This window comes from Megascapheus bottae, chromosome 17 (genome assembly GCF_031878675.1).
Source record: "Megascapheus bottae isolate mThoBot1 chromosome 17, mThoBot2.hap1, whole genome shotgun sequence".
NCBI classification, from domain to species: domain Eukaryota; kingdom Metazoa; phylum Chordata; class Mammalia; order Rodentia; family Geomyidae; genus Megascapheus; species Megascapheus bottae.
Window position 1 is genome coordinate 4,261,705 of NC_143525.1, and position 14,996 is coordinate 4,276,700.

The 14,996-nt window shown below is 56.4% G+C and overlaps 1 protein-coding gene across 1 annotated transcript; it reads right to left on the reverse strand.

Moving 5' to 3' along the window:
• Positions 1-28: 28 nt before the first annotated feature.
• On the reverse strand, positions 29-14,442 carry Flii (FLII actin remodeling protein). Its single transcript, XM_090349425.1, has 30 exons — positions 14,325-14,442; positions 13,037-13,147; positions 12,703-12,774; positions 10,093-10,173; positions 9,745-9,830; positions 9,484-9,645; positions 9,164-9,267; positions 8,695-8,870; positions 8,455-8,612; positions 7,128-7,212; positions 6,771-6,918; positions 6,482-6,615; positions 6,092-6,304; positions 5,731-5,910; positions 4,492-4,574; positions 4,298-4,372; positions 3,985-4,068; positions 3,725-3,896; positions 2,764-2,868; positions 2,494-2,685; positions 2,075-2,263; positions 1,840-1,979; positions 1,525-1,765; positions 1,259-1,413; positions 1,111-1,171; positions 902-1,030; positions 717-823; positions 530-635; positions 376-441; positions 29-295 (listed from the first exon to the last, which is right to left on the reverse strand). The coding sequence occupies exons 1-30, from the start codon at positions 14,385-14,387 to the stop codon at positions 161-163; spliced, it is 3,813 nt and encodes a 1,270-aa protein (XP_090205551.1). The 5' UTR covers positions 14,388-14,442; the 3' UTR covers positions 29-160.
• Between the last annotated feature and the right edge of the window lie 554 nt (positions 14,443-14,996).

A 14,996-nucleotide genomic window follows, 5' to 3' on the forward strand; every position in this document is an offset into this window, starting at 1 on the left:
GCTGAAGGCATCCATCAGAGTTCATCAGAGTTGCCCCCACTGGTGCTGCCTGGGACTGTGCTGTGGGGATGGGGCACTGTCACCTGTGCAGATTCTTGGCTAGTGGCAGTGGACAGAAAGCCCCTTTTCCCTCACTGGAGGTAGGGGCCCCCAGGATCACCTAGGCCAGGGCCTGGCGGAAGGTGCTCCAGGCATGGAAGCAGCGGGTGAAGGCGTGCTGCTCGTTGCCCTTTCGGACCAGGCGCAGGCGCCGAGGTCGCTCGTGCTCTTTGGACCGCATGTGCTGGATGTACACCTGCCAAAGAGAATCACGGTGGGCCCCAGGTGGTCCCCCAGACTGCAGTGAGGCCTTCCTGCATGCCTTCCCCCACTCACCTGGCAGGCCTTGAGACTCAGTTTGATCTCCACCTGGCTAGTCTGAGTCCCGACCCACATGTAGACCTGAGGGGATGCAGGAGAGGGTCACTGGGATGATGAGGCTTTCCACATTTCTCAAATGGGTGAGGATTGGGGGAGGTTCCTTCCCTACCTCTTGGCCATTATCTAGCAACATGATGTCATCATCTGCCAGGTCATCCTGGCAGAAGTCAGAGCATTTCTCAGTCACTGCGAAATAACCTTTCTCATTGGAGCACCTGAAGTCAAGGGGAGACTGGGAGTTACTGGTACAGTGCCAGGCCCAAGGGGAGCGGGAATGGGACAGGCCAGGCTCTCACCTGAAGAGCCGTGTGTGCTTCATGTATTCTGCATCGTCATCGTAGGGCTTCTGTACCCCGATGCCCACCCAGAAGAAGTTCTCCGGTTCCTCACCCTCATTGATGACCTGTGGGAAAGGAGTTTAGCCCAGCCCAAGGCTCTTCTGCTTTGGCTCTCCTGCCTGCCCACCTCCAGCCACTGGCACCTGCTTGCTGTAGGAGGCGTCAAACATGGTGTTTAGGATATCTTCCGCCAGCTTGGCTTCATCAGGGTCTGATGCCCGGCCCACCCAGGCATACACAATGCCTTGGTTGTCCTCACTCTCAAAGGGGACCTGTGCAATATGCAGAGGTTTCAGGGTTGGTCCCCTCCGCCTGCCTCTCCCGCCTAGCTGGCTCACCCCTGCAGGCCTACCTTGAGGATGAAGCAGAACTCAGAGTTGAGGAGGCTGGAGTCCGTGTTGATCTGAATGCACCTTGAGGGTAAAAGATAGGCAAAGAGTCAGCAGGGCTTGCCAGCCTTTGGGGCTCACAAAACCCTACCCACAGCCCCAGCCAGGCACCGGGTGCAGAGGGCACTGCCGTTGGTACGGATCTGGTAGAGGCTTGGCTGCTGGGCACTGTGGGCCATCTTCCTCCTGCCCCGGTGGATGATGAACTTTCTCTTGAAATGGGATAGGAACTTGGGGTTCTCCTGCTGCTGTGTCATGCGTACCACCTGGGGTGAAGAAGAGTTGGGAAGTTCCTTCCATCCTACCTCCCTGTGGTTGAGCCCACCCTGCCCTTATGTAGGCCCCTGGACGGGTGGCCTGGGGTCGGCGTGGCGCACCTCTAGCTTGCCGGGGAAGAGGCTTTCAAACTTCTTCTGTAGGCTAAAGGTGAAGGTGAGCCAGCCCATGCTGGAAGCTTCCCGACCCTGCCAGAAGTACACTATGCACTGGAAATCCTCCTCTGGCTGTTTCTCCTCTGTTTCAGCCACTGCCTCCTCCCCTTCTTTGCCGCCCTCCTCAATCTTCTCATCTTTGTGTTCCTTCTTCTCATCGTCTTCATACTCTGCTGGTATCCAGTACCTGTTGTAGAGAGTGGTGAGCAGGGGATGGAGCAGCCAGCCCCTGGGGAAAGGACGGGCAGACTGTAATGGCACCTGCAGAGGAAGACGTAGCAGTCCTGTGTGTAAAAGTGGCCAAACTCCTCCTCAGGCAGCCGCGCAAACTTCTTGCCCTCCAACACGAAGCCCTCCATGCCATCCAGATCCTCGTTCCACTCTTCCATCAGCTGCTCCGCCTGCAGGCCCCACCCCCACAGTTCTGAGCCCCTCCTGAAGATCTGGGGGAGGATGTGAGGAGGCCCTGCCCAGCCCTCACCCAGGTCCCATCTACCTCTGCTAGTGGCATCTGTGGCTGTCGTGGCAGGAAGAGTGCAGTGAGGTCAGCCTTCATTTGGTCTTTCTTCTCTGTGTCACGTTTAACCTTCCCAGACAGCCCTGGTCTCTGCAGCACAGCCTCTGCATTGCGTGTGTAGTCCACGGTCAATACATCATCCCAATTCTTGAACTTGGCCTTGAATACCTGGCAGGGGTACAGCGAGAAGCCATTTCATGGCCTTTAACCAACATGGTTAAGGTTTGGATCAAAGGAAACCCTAGTCCAAGGGAATGGGACCTCTGCACCCAGGGGCCTGGAGAGATTGGGCATACCAAAAAGAAGTCAGGTTGCGTTGGCAAAGACTCAACCTAGTTCTGCTGGGCAGTAGTACAAGCAGGGCATGTGGACAGAGGCCTCCAGAGGTGATGCTATACCTGTGCCTCCGTGCCCTCGAGGCTGCGACTGACAGCAGCATGGCGTGGCCGGTGCAGCATCCCACACAGTTCCTGGCCTAGCTTGAGTGCTGCGGCACGTACCAGGCGCGGAGATTTGCGGCCAAGCCAGATGAACACATCAGACCAACAATCGAGAATGTACACACAGCGGGTGTCTAACAGGCTTTGAAGCTGCAGGCAGGAGGCTGCAGGTTAAAACCTGGCCATCAAGGAGAGGCCCAGCCCCTTGCCCCCCACCCGTTGACTTACCAGCCGCATCCTGGGCATCAGCTCTACCTTGGGCCTCTTTTTGTGTTCCACAGAGAGCTTGTAGTTGATCTGTGGCAGCTCTAAGTAGCCCAAACCCAGGCCCACCTGGCAGGAGGAAGAGGTAGCACAGCAAATGGTCTAGGAACATGAGCCCCCCTGATCCCCTGCCGGCTACTCTGGCCCTCTTCCCCTAAGGTTGTTTCAAGGATAATGCTGGTAGGAATGCTGTAAGGGTCTGGGCACTGTCCCTGAGCTGCGTTTGCTCAAGGCCAGCACTCTACCACTTGAGCCACAGTACCGCTTCCAGCTTTTTCTGTTTATGTGGTACTAAGGAATGGAGCCCAGGGCTTCATCTACTCTACCACTAAGCTGGCCACATTCCCACTTCCATTGCATGGCTTTGAAACTACTTGTTTTGCTTGCCCTCTCCATCCTGACAGTCATTTCTGTTTTTCTAACTTGTCCCTTTACCGCTTATAAGATCCCCACAGTTGTGGGGCCCTGGTGGCTCATGCCTGCAAATCCCAGCTACTCAGGAGGCTGCCTCGAGAGCTAAGAATGCTACTCAGGAGTCAGCCCCGGCAGGAGCGTCCGTGAGACTTACCTCCATTTAACCAACAAAACACTGGACACAGAGCTGTGGTTCAAATGGCAGAGCATCAGCCCCGCGGGCGGGGGAGGAAGGATGACCCAGGCTGCGTTCAAACCCCAGTGCAGAAAGAAAAAAAAGGCAACACTCCTGGCCTTAACGCATTACTAGGCACTCTGTCCCCTCTTTAGCCCCAAATCCAGCTATTCTCGGGCCAAGCTAGCCTCTGGCTCCGGCAACTGCTTGACTAGGCAGACACAGCCTCTGCCATGCACAGTTCCACTGCAGTGCCTGGCCGTCCCTGCTCGTCCCCGCTCGTCCCCTCAAGCTAGTGAAGTCAGACCAGCCCTGTTGCCCAACACTATGGCTCACCTTGTACAGCTTGGGCTGGGGTGGCCAGAAGTCGTCGGGTACATGCTTCTTGATCTCGGAGGGCTCCCCTCCTAGCACCTCCCAGAACTCAGGAGGCTCCTGGCCCTGCACCAGCAGTGTGATCTCCGCCTTCCCTTTCCGCTCATTCTTGTTCATTTTCTCCGCGAAGAGTCTAAGGACCGACACAAAGCCCTCGGTGAGGCTGGCCCTTTCTTAGGGACATGCTCCTTCATAAAGGGCACCCCACGGTACACACCTACCTGGCCTTGGTGGTGCAGCTCAGGGTGGCCTGGCCCCCCCGCCATACATAGATGTCAAGCCCTTTGTCCAGCAAGAACACAAACCTGGCCCGGAGAGTGGAAGAAGTTACAGCAAGCACAAGTTTCCTTGTGCCACCCGCCCCAAGTGGGGTTCAGCCACTTTCTGGGCTGTCCTCAAACTCCTGGCGTGTATGGGATAGGGGTTAAACAAGGCTTGCTTAGAAGGCCTGGAGATCCACACCTGCTCCAAACTGGTAAGGAGGAGGGGAGGCTGAGGGTCAACCTCTTCCCCCTCTCCCCTCATTGGACTCACCTTGGGTCCAACGAGGCTCCCTTGAGAGGCACAGGCTCCAATTTGAGGTTCTTTTTCCCATACACACGGTACATTCTGGAGATCAAAACAAGAATGGTTAAGTGTGGGCACCAAGGGGCCAACTTACCCCAAACACCCTCTCCTCCAAGCCCAACCCCACATAGTCCAGGTGAGTATCATCCCCACGTCCTCACCTGGTGACATAATGTGTGTCCTCCACAGTGTAGAAGCCACTGGCGGTGCCACCCTCAATGTAGGAGATATCGTTGTCAAATACCTGTGTGAGGGTATGGTTCTTTACTCAGTTCCCCTCACCACATCAAGTACCCCTGTCCTGTCAGACTGGGTAGGGGCTGGAAACAAAGTGAACGGGACGCTACAAATGCATATTGATGGGCTGGGAATGTGGCTTAGTGGTAGGGTGCCCAACATGCATGAAGCCCTGGGTTTGATTTCTCAGTATCACATAAACAGCAGTGCTGGGGCTTAAGTAGTAGAGTGTCAGCTCTGAGTAAAAGAAGCTCAGGGACAGTGCCCAAGCCTTCAGTTCAAGTCACCGGACAGGCAAAAAAAAAGAAAAGAAAAAAGCCTTTGAAAAATGGGAAAAGGGGCCGGGAGTTTGGCCTAGTAGTAGAGTGCTTGCCTAGCATGTATGAAGACCCGGGTTCAATTCCTCAGTACCACATACATAGAAAAAAGCCAGACATGGTGCTGAGGCTCAAGCGGTAGAGCTCTAGCCTTGAGAAAGTCCAAGGACAGTGCTCAGGCCCTGAGCTCAAGCCCAGGACTAGCAAAAAAAAAAAAAAGTCCAAGGACAGCGATTAGGCCCTGAGTCCAAGCCCTAGGACTGGAACAAAAAGAAAAATGGAAAAAGTTCTGTGTCTGTAAACAAAGCCACTGGCACACAGGACTATACAGATCTATGAACATGTGCAGGAAGAAGGCACACAGTAGCTGGCATGGGAGCCAGCAGTCTGTGGAAGCATTTAAGCATGGTGCAACCCCTGGAATAGGCAGGGGTCTTGGGAACCAGCACTGTAGACTGCACTTGGCTGGCCTTCAATTGGCTGGCCTCCAGATACCCAGCCTCTGGCTACGCCCCCATCTCACTCTTGGCCACACCTGTGAGGCCTGGTTTCCCAGCTTTCTGTGCCAGTTGTTAGTCTAGCTTCCATCCTAGCCTGGGATCTCCTCGACCAACAACCCCAGCTCCATGCTCCACTGCCTGACCTTCATCCATTTTGGACTCAGGTCTCCCCAGGCCTTGCTTTGCCATCTGCTTTCGATGTCTGGTCATCCCTGATCCTGATCTTTGGCCTTAGCTCCTTATCCTGCCTAAGGAGCAAAATGTCCCAGGAGTGACCTTTCTTACAGGCCCATCTCCTGCCCTGTCCTGGTGTACTGGAGCCCGTTCCCCCTTCCCTGGACTGCACCTGCAGGAACTCCTCACTCTCGTCACCCATCTCCTCCCGGACAGTACGGCATTCAGCTCCCAGGTAGTTGCGGAGATTGACAGCATGTATGGCAGAGCAGGCTTTCTTGTCCAGCGTGGCCTCTCCACCGATCCAGTAGTAGATTTCCCAGTTTAAGGAGCCACTGTCATCCAGAAAGGTCTGAGGGCCAAAGCACTGACCATGAGAATCTAGGCCCGTCTCGGCTTTCCTGCCCCAGGATAGGACCCCACCAACACTGCTGATCCACCCTCTAACTGACCTGTCCATCTCTAACTAGGGCTCGCTGAACCACTCTGAAGTGACAGCCATCTAGGCAGAGCCCTGTGGGGTCGGCACTCACCTTGAGCACGATGTAGCAATCTGCCTCGTAGAACTTGCCATGGAAGGCTTCCTCGACAAGCACAGGCACAAAGTTCTCAATCTGCCAGATGGTCAAGCCAGGCAGCTGGCCCACGTCCTCCGTGAAGAACTCCGAGTAATCGAGGCGAGGCTTCTCCAGGCCCTGGTCCCAGCGCCGCACCTTCCCTGCTGGGGCACGAGTGTCTATACTCTCCTGGGGGAATGCAACGTACAATTTAGCTCTGCCAACCCACTCAGAGTGGCCCCTGCTTGCTGCCCACCATAGGGCCTTTGCACCAGCCATTCTTCTTGTCCAGGGCCTCCTCTCCCTCTTGGCCTAGGTCACGGCCCAGACTGCCCATCTGCCTCCCCGCAGCCTTGGCCTCCTTACCTCCTGCTTCTTGTTTTTCTCCTGGGCCACATCTGACATGCCCTTCAGCACTTGCTTGGCCTGGTCATCCTGAGCGGAGTCCTTGCGTCTACGTAGCCTCATCTTTCTAGCCAGGGGGTCCTTGGGCCCACTCCCTGGAAAAGGAGGAACACGTGGCTGAACTCCCCAGGGTTGTACGACTCAGCATCCAGCCAACTGCAGGCCAACCCTCCTGCCATGCCCAGAAAGCAGCATCCATCCAATATCCAGATGTAAGCAGAGGCCCCAGGCTAGAGTCACCCCTACTCACCAGCTGCAGCAGCAGCCACAGTGGCAGGGGAGGCACCCGCCAGCCGCAGCTGGTTCTGCAGCGAGAAGTCGATGTTGTACCACTCCGAAGTATGGTCAGCAGGCTTGGGGGGCATGACCAGGCTGGGGTTCTCCCGCACATCCAGGACCTGCCAGGGGCACAGGGCTGCAGCTGAGCCTGGTTTCTTGCTCAGGTCCACCCCAGGAGCCCACCCCAGTGCGTGGCTGTGGGGTTCAAGCAATCCTGTTGTGCTAGGAATGGAAGAATGTAGTTCCCCTCCCCACTGGCACCCCGGCACTGCCCGCCTGCAGGTGGGCTCAGTGTCCTCATGGGCCTTCCCCTGCCCTCGGTACCCACCTCAATCTCTGTCAGGAAGTGGATGGCCTCTGGGAGAGTCACCAGGCGATTCTTGTTCAGGACGAGTTTCCTCAGCTTTGGGCACCTGTAGGAGGATCAGGCTAGCTAAGGCCTCAGGGTGACGAGGGGAAGGACTGGAAAGCCTTCTAGTCCTAGGGAAGGGGCCAAAGATGGGAGGGGTCCCCTCTGTTCTCTGCCTGACCACACAAGTGGGCAGGAACCTCTAAGAGATAGAAATAGCATGGAACGTGACTTCGGTCTGGCCTCGACCAGAAAAATATGATTAGTAACACTGCATGAAAAACGGCATTTTAAGCTGAGTGCTGGTGGCTCGCGTCTATAATCCTACTCAGTTACTGGGGAGGCTGAGATTTGAGGATGATGGTTCAAAGCCAGCTCAGGTGGGAAAGTCCATGAGAATCTTATATTCAATTAACCACCTCCCCCACCCCACCAAAAAAAAAAAAATAGAGTGGCCAGGAGTTTGGCCTAGTGGCAGAGTGCCTGCCTAGCATACACGAAGACCCAGGTTCTATTCCTCCATACCACATACGTAGGAAAAAGCTGGAAGTGGTGCTATGGCTCAAGTGGCAGAGCTCTAGCCTTAAGAAAACCAAGAACAGTGCTCAAGCCCTGAGTTCAAGCCCCAGGACTGGCAAAAGAAAAAAAATGGAGCTGTGGCTCAAGTAGTAGAACCCAATTGAGCAAAAAAAGCTAAAGAAGCGGCCGGGAGTTTGGCCTAGTGGTAGAGTGCTTGCCTAGCATGCACGAAGCCTCGGGTTCGATTCCTTAGTACCACATACACAGAATAAGCTGGAAGTGGTGCTGTGGCTCAAGTGGTAGAGCTCTAGCTTTAAGAATGCCCAAGGACAGTGCTCAGGCGCTGAGTTCAAGCGCTAGGACTGGAAAAAAACCAACCAACACTAAAAAAACCCAGTATTGGTGGCTCGCGCCTGTGATCCTAACTACTCAGGAGGCTGAGATCTGAGGACCACTGTTCAAAGCCAGTCCAGGCAGGAAAGTCTGTGAGACACTTATCTCCAATCAATCACCTAAAGTCTGGAAGGAGAACTGTGGCTCAAGTGGCCGCATACTTGCCTTGAGCAAAAAAATAAGAGAGAGTACCCAGATCAGGCATAAAGCGGGGAAAAAAAGGAATTCCTAAGGGTGCTGGGTGGCTGGGGCTGCAGGATGTTCTTCCGTGCAGATAAATAACCTCTCCATGTGACATGCTGCACTACGGTTAGAGGGTAGGTACTGGTGGTGTGGAGTGGGGTTATCTGGGCTGGGAGAATCCTCACCCCCTGCACCTCCCAGGCCTAGGCACCTGCATAGACTTTCTGGAATCAGCTCCAGGTTGTTATTGGCAGCCATGAACTCCTCCAGGCTGGCCAGCTTGCCGATGCCGGAGGGCAGCCCATCAAAGTCCAGCTTGTTGGAGTTCAAGTACAGCTTCTTCAGCTTGGTCAGCTTGCAGATGGCTGACTGCAAGAGCCAGACAGGGGCAGCCGTGAGGATGCAGCCTGGGAGCAAGGCAGCCCTCCCCATCCCCAGGCCCGGGACCCACAGGCAGCGAGGTGAGCTGGTTGCGGGACAGGTTCAAGGTCTCCACGTTCACCCACTGGTCAATGCACAGAGACAGCTCGGAGATCTGGTTGCTACTAAGATTGAGGCGGCGCAGGCTAGGGAGCGTGTATAGACACTCAGGCACCCGCGTCAGATCGTTGCAGGACAGGTCCACATCTGGAACACAGAGTAAGGCAACATGGTGAGTGCCACAGGCGGCCAGCCCCAGTTCGAACCCCAGTTTCCCATCACCAGACTGTGTGGTCTTAGGTAACTGATCACCTCTTTGAGCCTCGGTTTCTCCACGTGGAGAAACACCCTTAGCTATGTGGGTATAGTGTAAAAGCATTCATAGCGTGATGGTACTAAGTCATCTTGACACGGCTGCAGAAGTAGGGTTTAGGCTCCTTCAGTCAGCAGGAAGTGTGAGGGCCGTGGGGCGGGAACTCAGGGATCTCAGGGGTCCTGACCTGCGAGGTTGCTGAGGCCCTCCAGGCTGGTGGGGAGATTGCTCTGGGTGCGCTGCGTGTTCCGCAGGTGCAGGGTCTGTAAGGCTGTCATGGCCGGGATCTGCCTGCCGAGGTGACAAGGGCTGTGAATGCCAGGGCGGGCCCAGGTGGAGAGCCCTAGAGGAGCTGGCAGGGCAGTCCAGGGGCACAACCCCCAGCAGAACACGACCAAAGAATGGAGCTTCCTGCTCAGGAAGCTCAGGTTCCCACCACAGGGTGCAGCTGCCAGGGCAAGGTGAGCGGGCTCCCGGGAGAGGTGCGGGGAGAGGCAGGGTGCCCACCGGAGCTGGGCGTGCAGCAGCGGGTTCCCGTTGAGCACCAGCGTCTGCAGGTGCACCAGGCGGCGCAGCTGCGGCGGGAGGCTCTCCAGGTGGTTCTCGCTGAGGTCCAGGTACAGCAGGTCCGTGAGGTTGATGAACAGCTGGTTGGGGATGGTGTCGATGCTGCACAGCAGGCAAGGAGGGGCGGGCCTTAGTGAGCTGGTCCTGCTCAGGGCCAGACGCTGAGCAGCCAGCAGCCCCGCCCACCGCCAGGGGCATTACCTGTTGTGGCTGAGGTTGAGAACCAGCATGTTCTTGGCATTCTCCAGCTCCCTCGGGCACTCTGTCAGCTGGTTGTGGCTCAAGTCCTGGGGAGCAGGGGCAAGTCCAGGTTAGGGTGCCCACCCTGGGCAGGCCTTTGCTGAACTAAAGGTTCATATAGTGCAGAAAGAGGATGAGGAGACTTCAGGGCCAGAGGGACACAACAGATCTTGGGGAAGAGTCTTAGGTTAGGATCTAAGAACAAGTGACCCTGGGTACAACACTGTCCCCTCTGTTTCCCTGATTTTAAAATAGGGCAGTGGTGCCCCAGGACTATGGCCTGGGACCAGGCAGTGGACAGATACTGACCAGGACTGAAAGATCATCCAGCTTGAAGATGTCATCCGGGACTCCAGAATTCTTCAGGCTATTGGCTCGAGCAACAATGGCCTAGGAATAACCAAGACTCTGTGATTCCTGGTTTCTACCCCCAGAAGCAAAAGCTGGGGGGTAGGGAGGGAAGGAGAGGATACCTTCCCAGGAGTCTCAGGAAGCCGGGTCCAAGTGCTTTCCCAGTCACAGAGTTTGTTCACATGGTGAACTTTTTTTTTTTTTTTTTTTTTGCCAGTCCTGGTGCTTGAACTCAGGGCCTGAACACTACCCTTGGACTTTTTCAAGGCTAGAGCTCTACTACTTGAGCCACAACACCACTTCTGCGTTTTTCTATGTATGTGGTACCGAGGAATCGAATTTGGGTCTTCATGCACGCTAGGCAAGCACTCTACCACTAGGCCACACTCCCGGCCCCATATGGTGAACTTTTCCAACTTTTTTTTTTTTTTTTGCCAGTCCTGGGCTTGAGCTCAGGGCCTGAGCACTGTCCTTGGACTTTCTCAAGGCTAGAGCTCTACCACTTGAGCCTCAGCACCACTTCTGGCTTTTTTTTCTATGTATGTGGTACCAAGGAATCGACCCCGGGTCTTTGTGCATGCTAGGCAAGCACTCTACCACTAGGCCAAACTCCCGGCCCCATGGTGAACTTTTCTTATCCTCCAATTTAAATCTCAAATCCCAACTCCAATGTTCCCTAGAATCTAGCATTATCATATACTTAGTTTAATTACAAAAGGCAAGAAGGGAGTAGCTCTGGGCTAGGTTTTTAATTTTTTGTGAGTCGGGACTTGAACTCTGGGCCTGGGCATTGTTCCTGAGCTCTTCAGCTCAAGGCTACTGCCTTACCCCTTGAGCCATAGCGACACTTCTGGTTTTCTGGAGGTTAACTGGAGGTAAGAGTCTCTTGAACTTTTGTGCCGGGGCTGGCTTTGAACCTCAATTCTCAAATCTCAGTCTCCTGCATAGCTAGGATTACAGGCATGAGCCACTGTGCTTGGCTTATGGGCTAGGGTCCTTAAAACAGGACAGCATGGTCAGGAGTGTGGCCTAGTGGTAGAGCATTTACATAATATGCATAAAGCCTGGGTTTCCTCAGTACCACATACACAGGAAAAGCCAGAAGTGGCGTGGTGGCTCTCAAGTCGTAGAGTGCTCAAAGACAGTGCCTACGCCTGAGTTCAAGCCTCAAGACCGGCAAAACATAAATAAATAAATAAGACAGGAGCTGGGAACGGTTGCAGATTTGAGAGGCAGAGGCAGAACAGCATCTTCAAGCCCAGCTAATCAAACTTAATAGGACCCTTATCTTAAACAAAACACAGCTAGGTGCTGGTGGCTCATGTTTATAAACCCACCTACTCAGGAAGCTGAGATCTGGCAGTTCAAAGTTAGCCTGATCAGGAAAGTCTGTGGGAGTCTTATCTCCAATTAACCATCAGAAAGCCAGCACTGGAGTTGTGGCTCAGATGCTGGAGTGCCATGAGGAAGAATCTAAGAGACAGTGCCTAGGCCTTGAGTTCAAGCTCCAGTCCAGGCACATGTACGTGCACACCCCCAAAACCAAAAACAAGGATGCGGCTCAGGTGTGGCTTGCCTCGGCAGATCTCATCCCAAGTAGAGGGCTGGACCAAAGACTCCAGAGAAGACTGGGAGAGCTCCTCACCACATGGGCGTGCACAAGATTCAAGGGTAAAAATCAGGGCCAGGGAATGATGATGTGACTGCAAGTAACAGCCTGAGTTATCACAGGGACAGCGCCAGGATTTCTGTAAGACATGTGTGGGACCCCAAGCTCACCCAAATGTACAGAAGGCCCTGAAAGTAGGAAGGGTGCCAAGGCCACAAGCCAGGAAGAGACAGAGCCTAGATGTGAATTCAGGGAGCCCTTAAAATCTCAGGGCCTATCTTTGGACAGGATGACCATCACTGAAGTCTGTAGGGTTAGCCAGGAACTTGATGTTCTGGGATGTCAGGTCTTCCTCTGGCTTAACCATGGCCAACTCCATCTATATTGCTGCCTCTGGGGCCAAGCATTCTTACTTGAGATGCTGATGGAGGCCAAAGGTATATGAAAAGCGCATACGCAATGCTTGGCTGCACCATCATAATATAGATACCCAAGATAGGTGGCTGGCTTTAGGACTTTTGTATTCTCCATCACACCCTCCCCGCCCCTCACACAACCGGACTTTCCAATCCTCTTGGGTTCCTTCACACAGCATCACCATATCCTCTTGCAGTGACAAGAGGGCCTTTCCTGTGACATTATGGCTCTTGAGCAAAACACAGAGGTGGGGGCCAGGAGTTTGGCCTAGTGGTTAAAGTGCTTGCCTAGCATGCATGAAGACCCGGGTTCGATTCCTCGGTACCACATACATAGAAAAAAGCCGGAAGTGGTGCTGAGGCTCAAGTGGTAGAGCTCTAGCCTTGAGAAAGTCCAAGGACAGTGCTCAGGCCCTGAGCTCAAGCCCAGGACTGGCAAAAAAAAAAAAAAAAAAACACAGAGGTGGGCAGAGAAACTAAAGGAGACTATAGGTCCAATCCCTCAAAACCCTAGTTGAATCCCACTCCCTGGCCCTCACTCACCCTCAGAGAAGGCAGGCTGGACAGTTCCCCGTGCAGTGTGGTCAGGTTGTTGTGGCTTACAGACAGGTGTTCCTAGGAGGGATAAGGAGTGGAGAAGGTGGTGTGTGGAGTTCATCTGACCCCCAAACACTGTGGCATCCAGAAGAGCCTGCCAGTGCTACCCACTCCTGCAGCTCCTCCTGTGGCTCCTCAAACACCTCCCGGGATGGTGTGTCACTCCCTTTGCTACTTTACCTACAGCTATCCCAGGGATTCTTTTGTCATTTCCCCTCCCCATAGTCCACCCAGCCCAGCATGCCTACCAGAACCTCCTTGCCAGCTCTGCTCCCCTTACCAGCTTCTGCAGGGCAGCTAGCTCTTCGGGCAGGTAGCAGAGGCCTGTGTGATTCAGCTTCAGCCATCTCAAGCTGGTCATGGCTTTGACATTCTCGGGGAAGTAGCCACCCTGGGCAGGGAATAAGTCACAGTGAGGTGGGGTCTTTGGGGAGCAGCAGAGCCACTCATCAGTTGTGAGGTCCTGGACAGGTCACTTCATCAGTCTACAGCTTACATTCTGTCACCCACAAAATAGAACTAATAAAAGTCCTCATGTGAAGAAAGCATTGGGCTTGAAAAGTGTTTCTTGGCTTAAAGTGGTTCAAACCCCACAACCCACAAAAAAAAAAAGGGGGGGGGAAGAAAGAAGACATGTTTCTGTTTCTCTCCTACTAGATTTTGAGCCTTCAAAAGGCCTGGTAGAACTGGGTGGTTCAGGTGACATCCCGTATATGTGGTGCTATCTGTTTGCTGTCTGGGCCCAACTGGATGGCCTGAGGTAGGGGTCTCTGCAGAGTCCCTACGGTGCTCCCCCTCCCCTGGCCAGCACTCAAACTTGGCAAGGTCCTGGCTCTCTCAGCAGCTGCTCCCCAGAAGGGACGCCTGTGGCAGCCGTCCCCTCCTCCTACAGGCACATTCCGGGCACAGGAGACACGGAGTGGGGTGGATGAGGATCCAGGCGGGGCCGGGGCCACCACCGGTGGCGGCTTCATCGGCGTGCGGCGGGCGCGCGCGTTTCCTGGCCCAGGTGAACACGGGCAGAGCCGAGCCCGGCGGCCTCCTAAATGACCCAGCCCGCGTCTGGCGCGTTACTTTGAAGCCCAGCCCTGCCCTGCCTCTCCCGCCCCGGCCCTGCTGCCTCGTCCTCGGCTGCCCCCCGCGCACCGGCGGGCACCACGCCCGCGAGCGCTGTTCTCCAGGCCCCTCACCGGATGCCCCTCGCCAGGCTCGGGGAGGGGAAGTGGCCGGCCCGGGACCGCAGTCGGGCGGGGCGGCGCTGGGCGGCGGCGGGCGCGGCCTGCCTGAGTCAGGGCCCGGCTCGGGCGCGTGACCTCCTCCGGCCCCGGATCAGAACCGGGCTCCCGCGGCCGCCCGCGGGGCACGTCCAGCCCGGGCCCGGCGTGACCCCCAGTTCCGGCCGGCACGGGAGGCCCGGCGGGCGGCTCCGGAGAGGGGAGCCCGCGGGGAGCCGCGCCCCGCCCCGCCCCGCCCGAGGGCTCCGCGCCCGCGGGTCCGGAAGCGCTGCGCCTCGCGGCCGGGCGCCCCAGAAAGGCTCGCGGGCCGCCGCCGCCGCCCTCCCGGCTCACCTTGAAGTCGTTGCCGCTGAGGTCCACGCCGCGCACGAACGGCAGCACCCCGGTGGCCTCCATGGCGGCGTCGCGGCGGCTCCGGCTCTCCCAGCGGCCGGCAGGGGCGGGGGCGGCCCGGAGGCCGCGGGCTGGGCCTGCGCCGGCCCCGCCCCGTTAACCCGAGCGCGCCGGCGCCGCCGCGCCCGCTCCCCGCGGGCCTGGGCGGGGGTCCGCGCTGCGGGGCCGCGAGCTGCGGAGGCCCGGCTGGCGGCCGGAGCCCCCGAGCTTCAGTCGCAGCGCGTCGGAGCCGCCGGACACCGTCACGGCAGCCGCAGCCGCTTACGTCGGCCCAGGACCCGGGAGAGATTCTGGACGTGACCCCGGGGAGCCCCGGGGGCGGCGCCTGGGGCCGGAGGTGGCGACACTTCGGGGGCCTCCCGAACCGAGCGCTCCAGCCCCTATCCCCAGTTTCCTCCCATGTAAAATGCTTGGTAAGGTCGGTGCCGAGTGCGTGTAGTTAGCCTGCAACGTACAGCTGGCGCTCAAGGAAGCCGCTCGGGACTGGGGACCCCGCGCCGTGAGGCAACTTATTATTCCCGCTTAGGGTTAGCATTCCCGCCGCTGTTCAGCCGTTCATTTATTGCCAGGCTCCCGAGCTCTGAAGGAGAATCGTCCCGCTAGGGAAGCTCT

Coding starts and splice junctions, on each gene's coding strand:
- Flii (XM_090349425.1), bottom strand. CDS start 14,387: ATGGAGGCCACCGGGGTGCTGCCGTTCGTGCGCGGCGTGGACCTCAGC. Junction 12,775..13,036: donor TAGCTGCCCTGCAGAAGCTG/GTAAGGGGAGCA, acceptor TATCCCTCCTAG/GAACACCTGTCTGTAAGCCA. Junction 636..716: donor AAGCACACACGGCTCTTCAG/GTGAGAGCCTGG, acceptor CCTTGACTTCAG/GTGCTCCAATGAGAAAGGTT.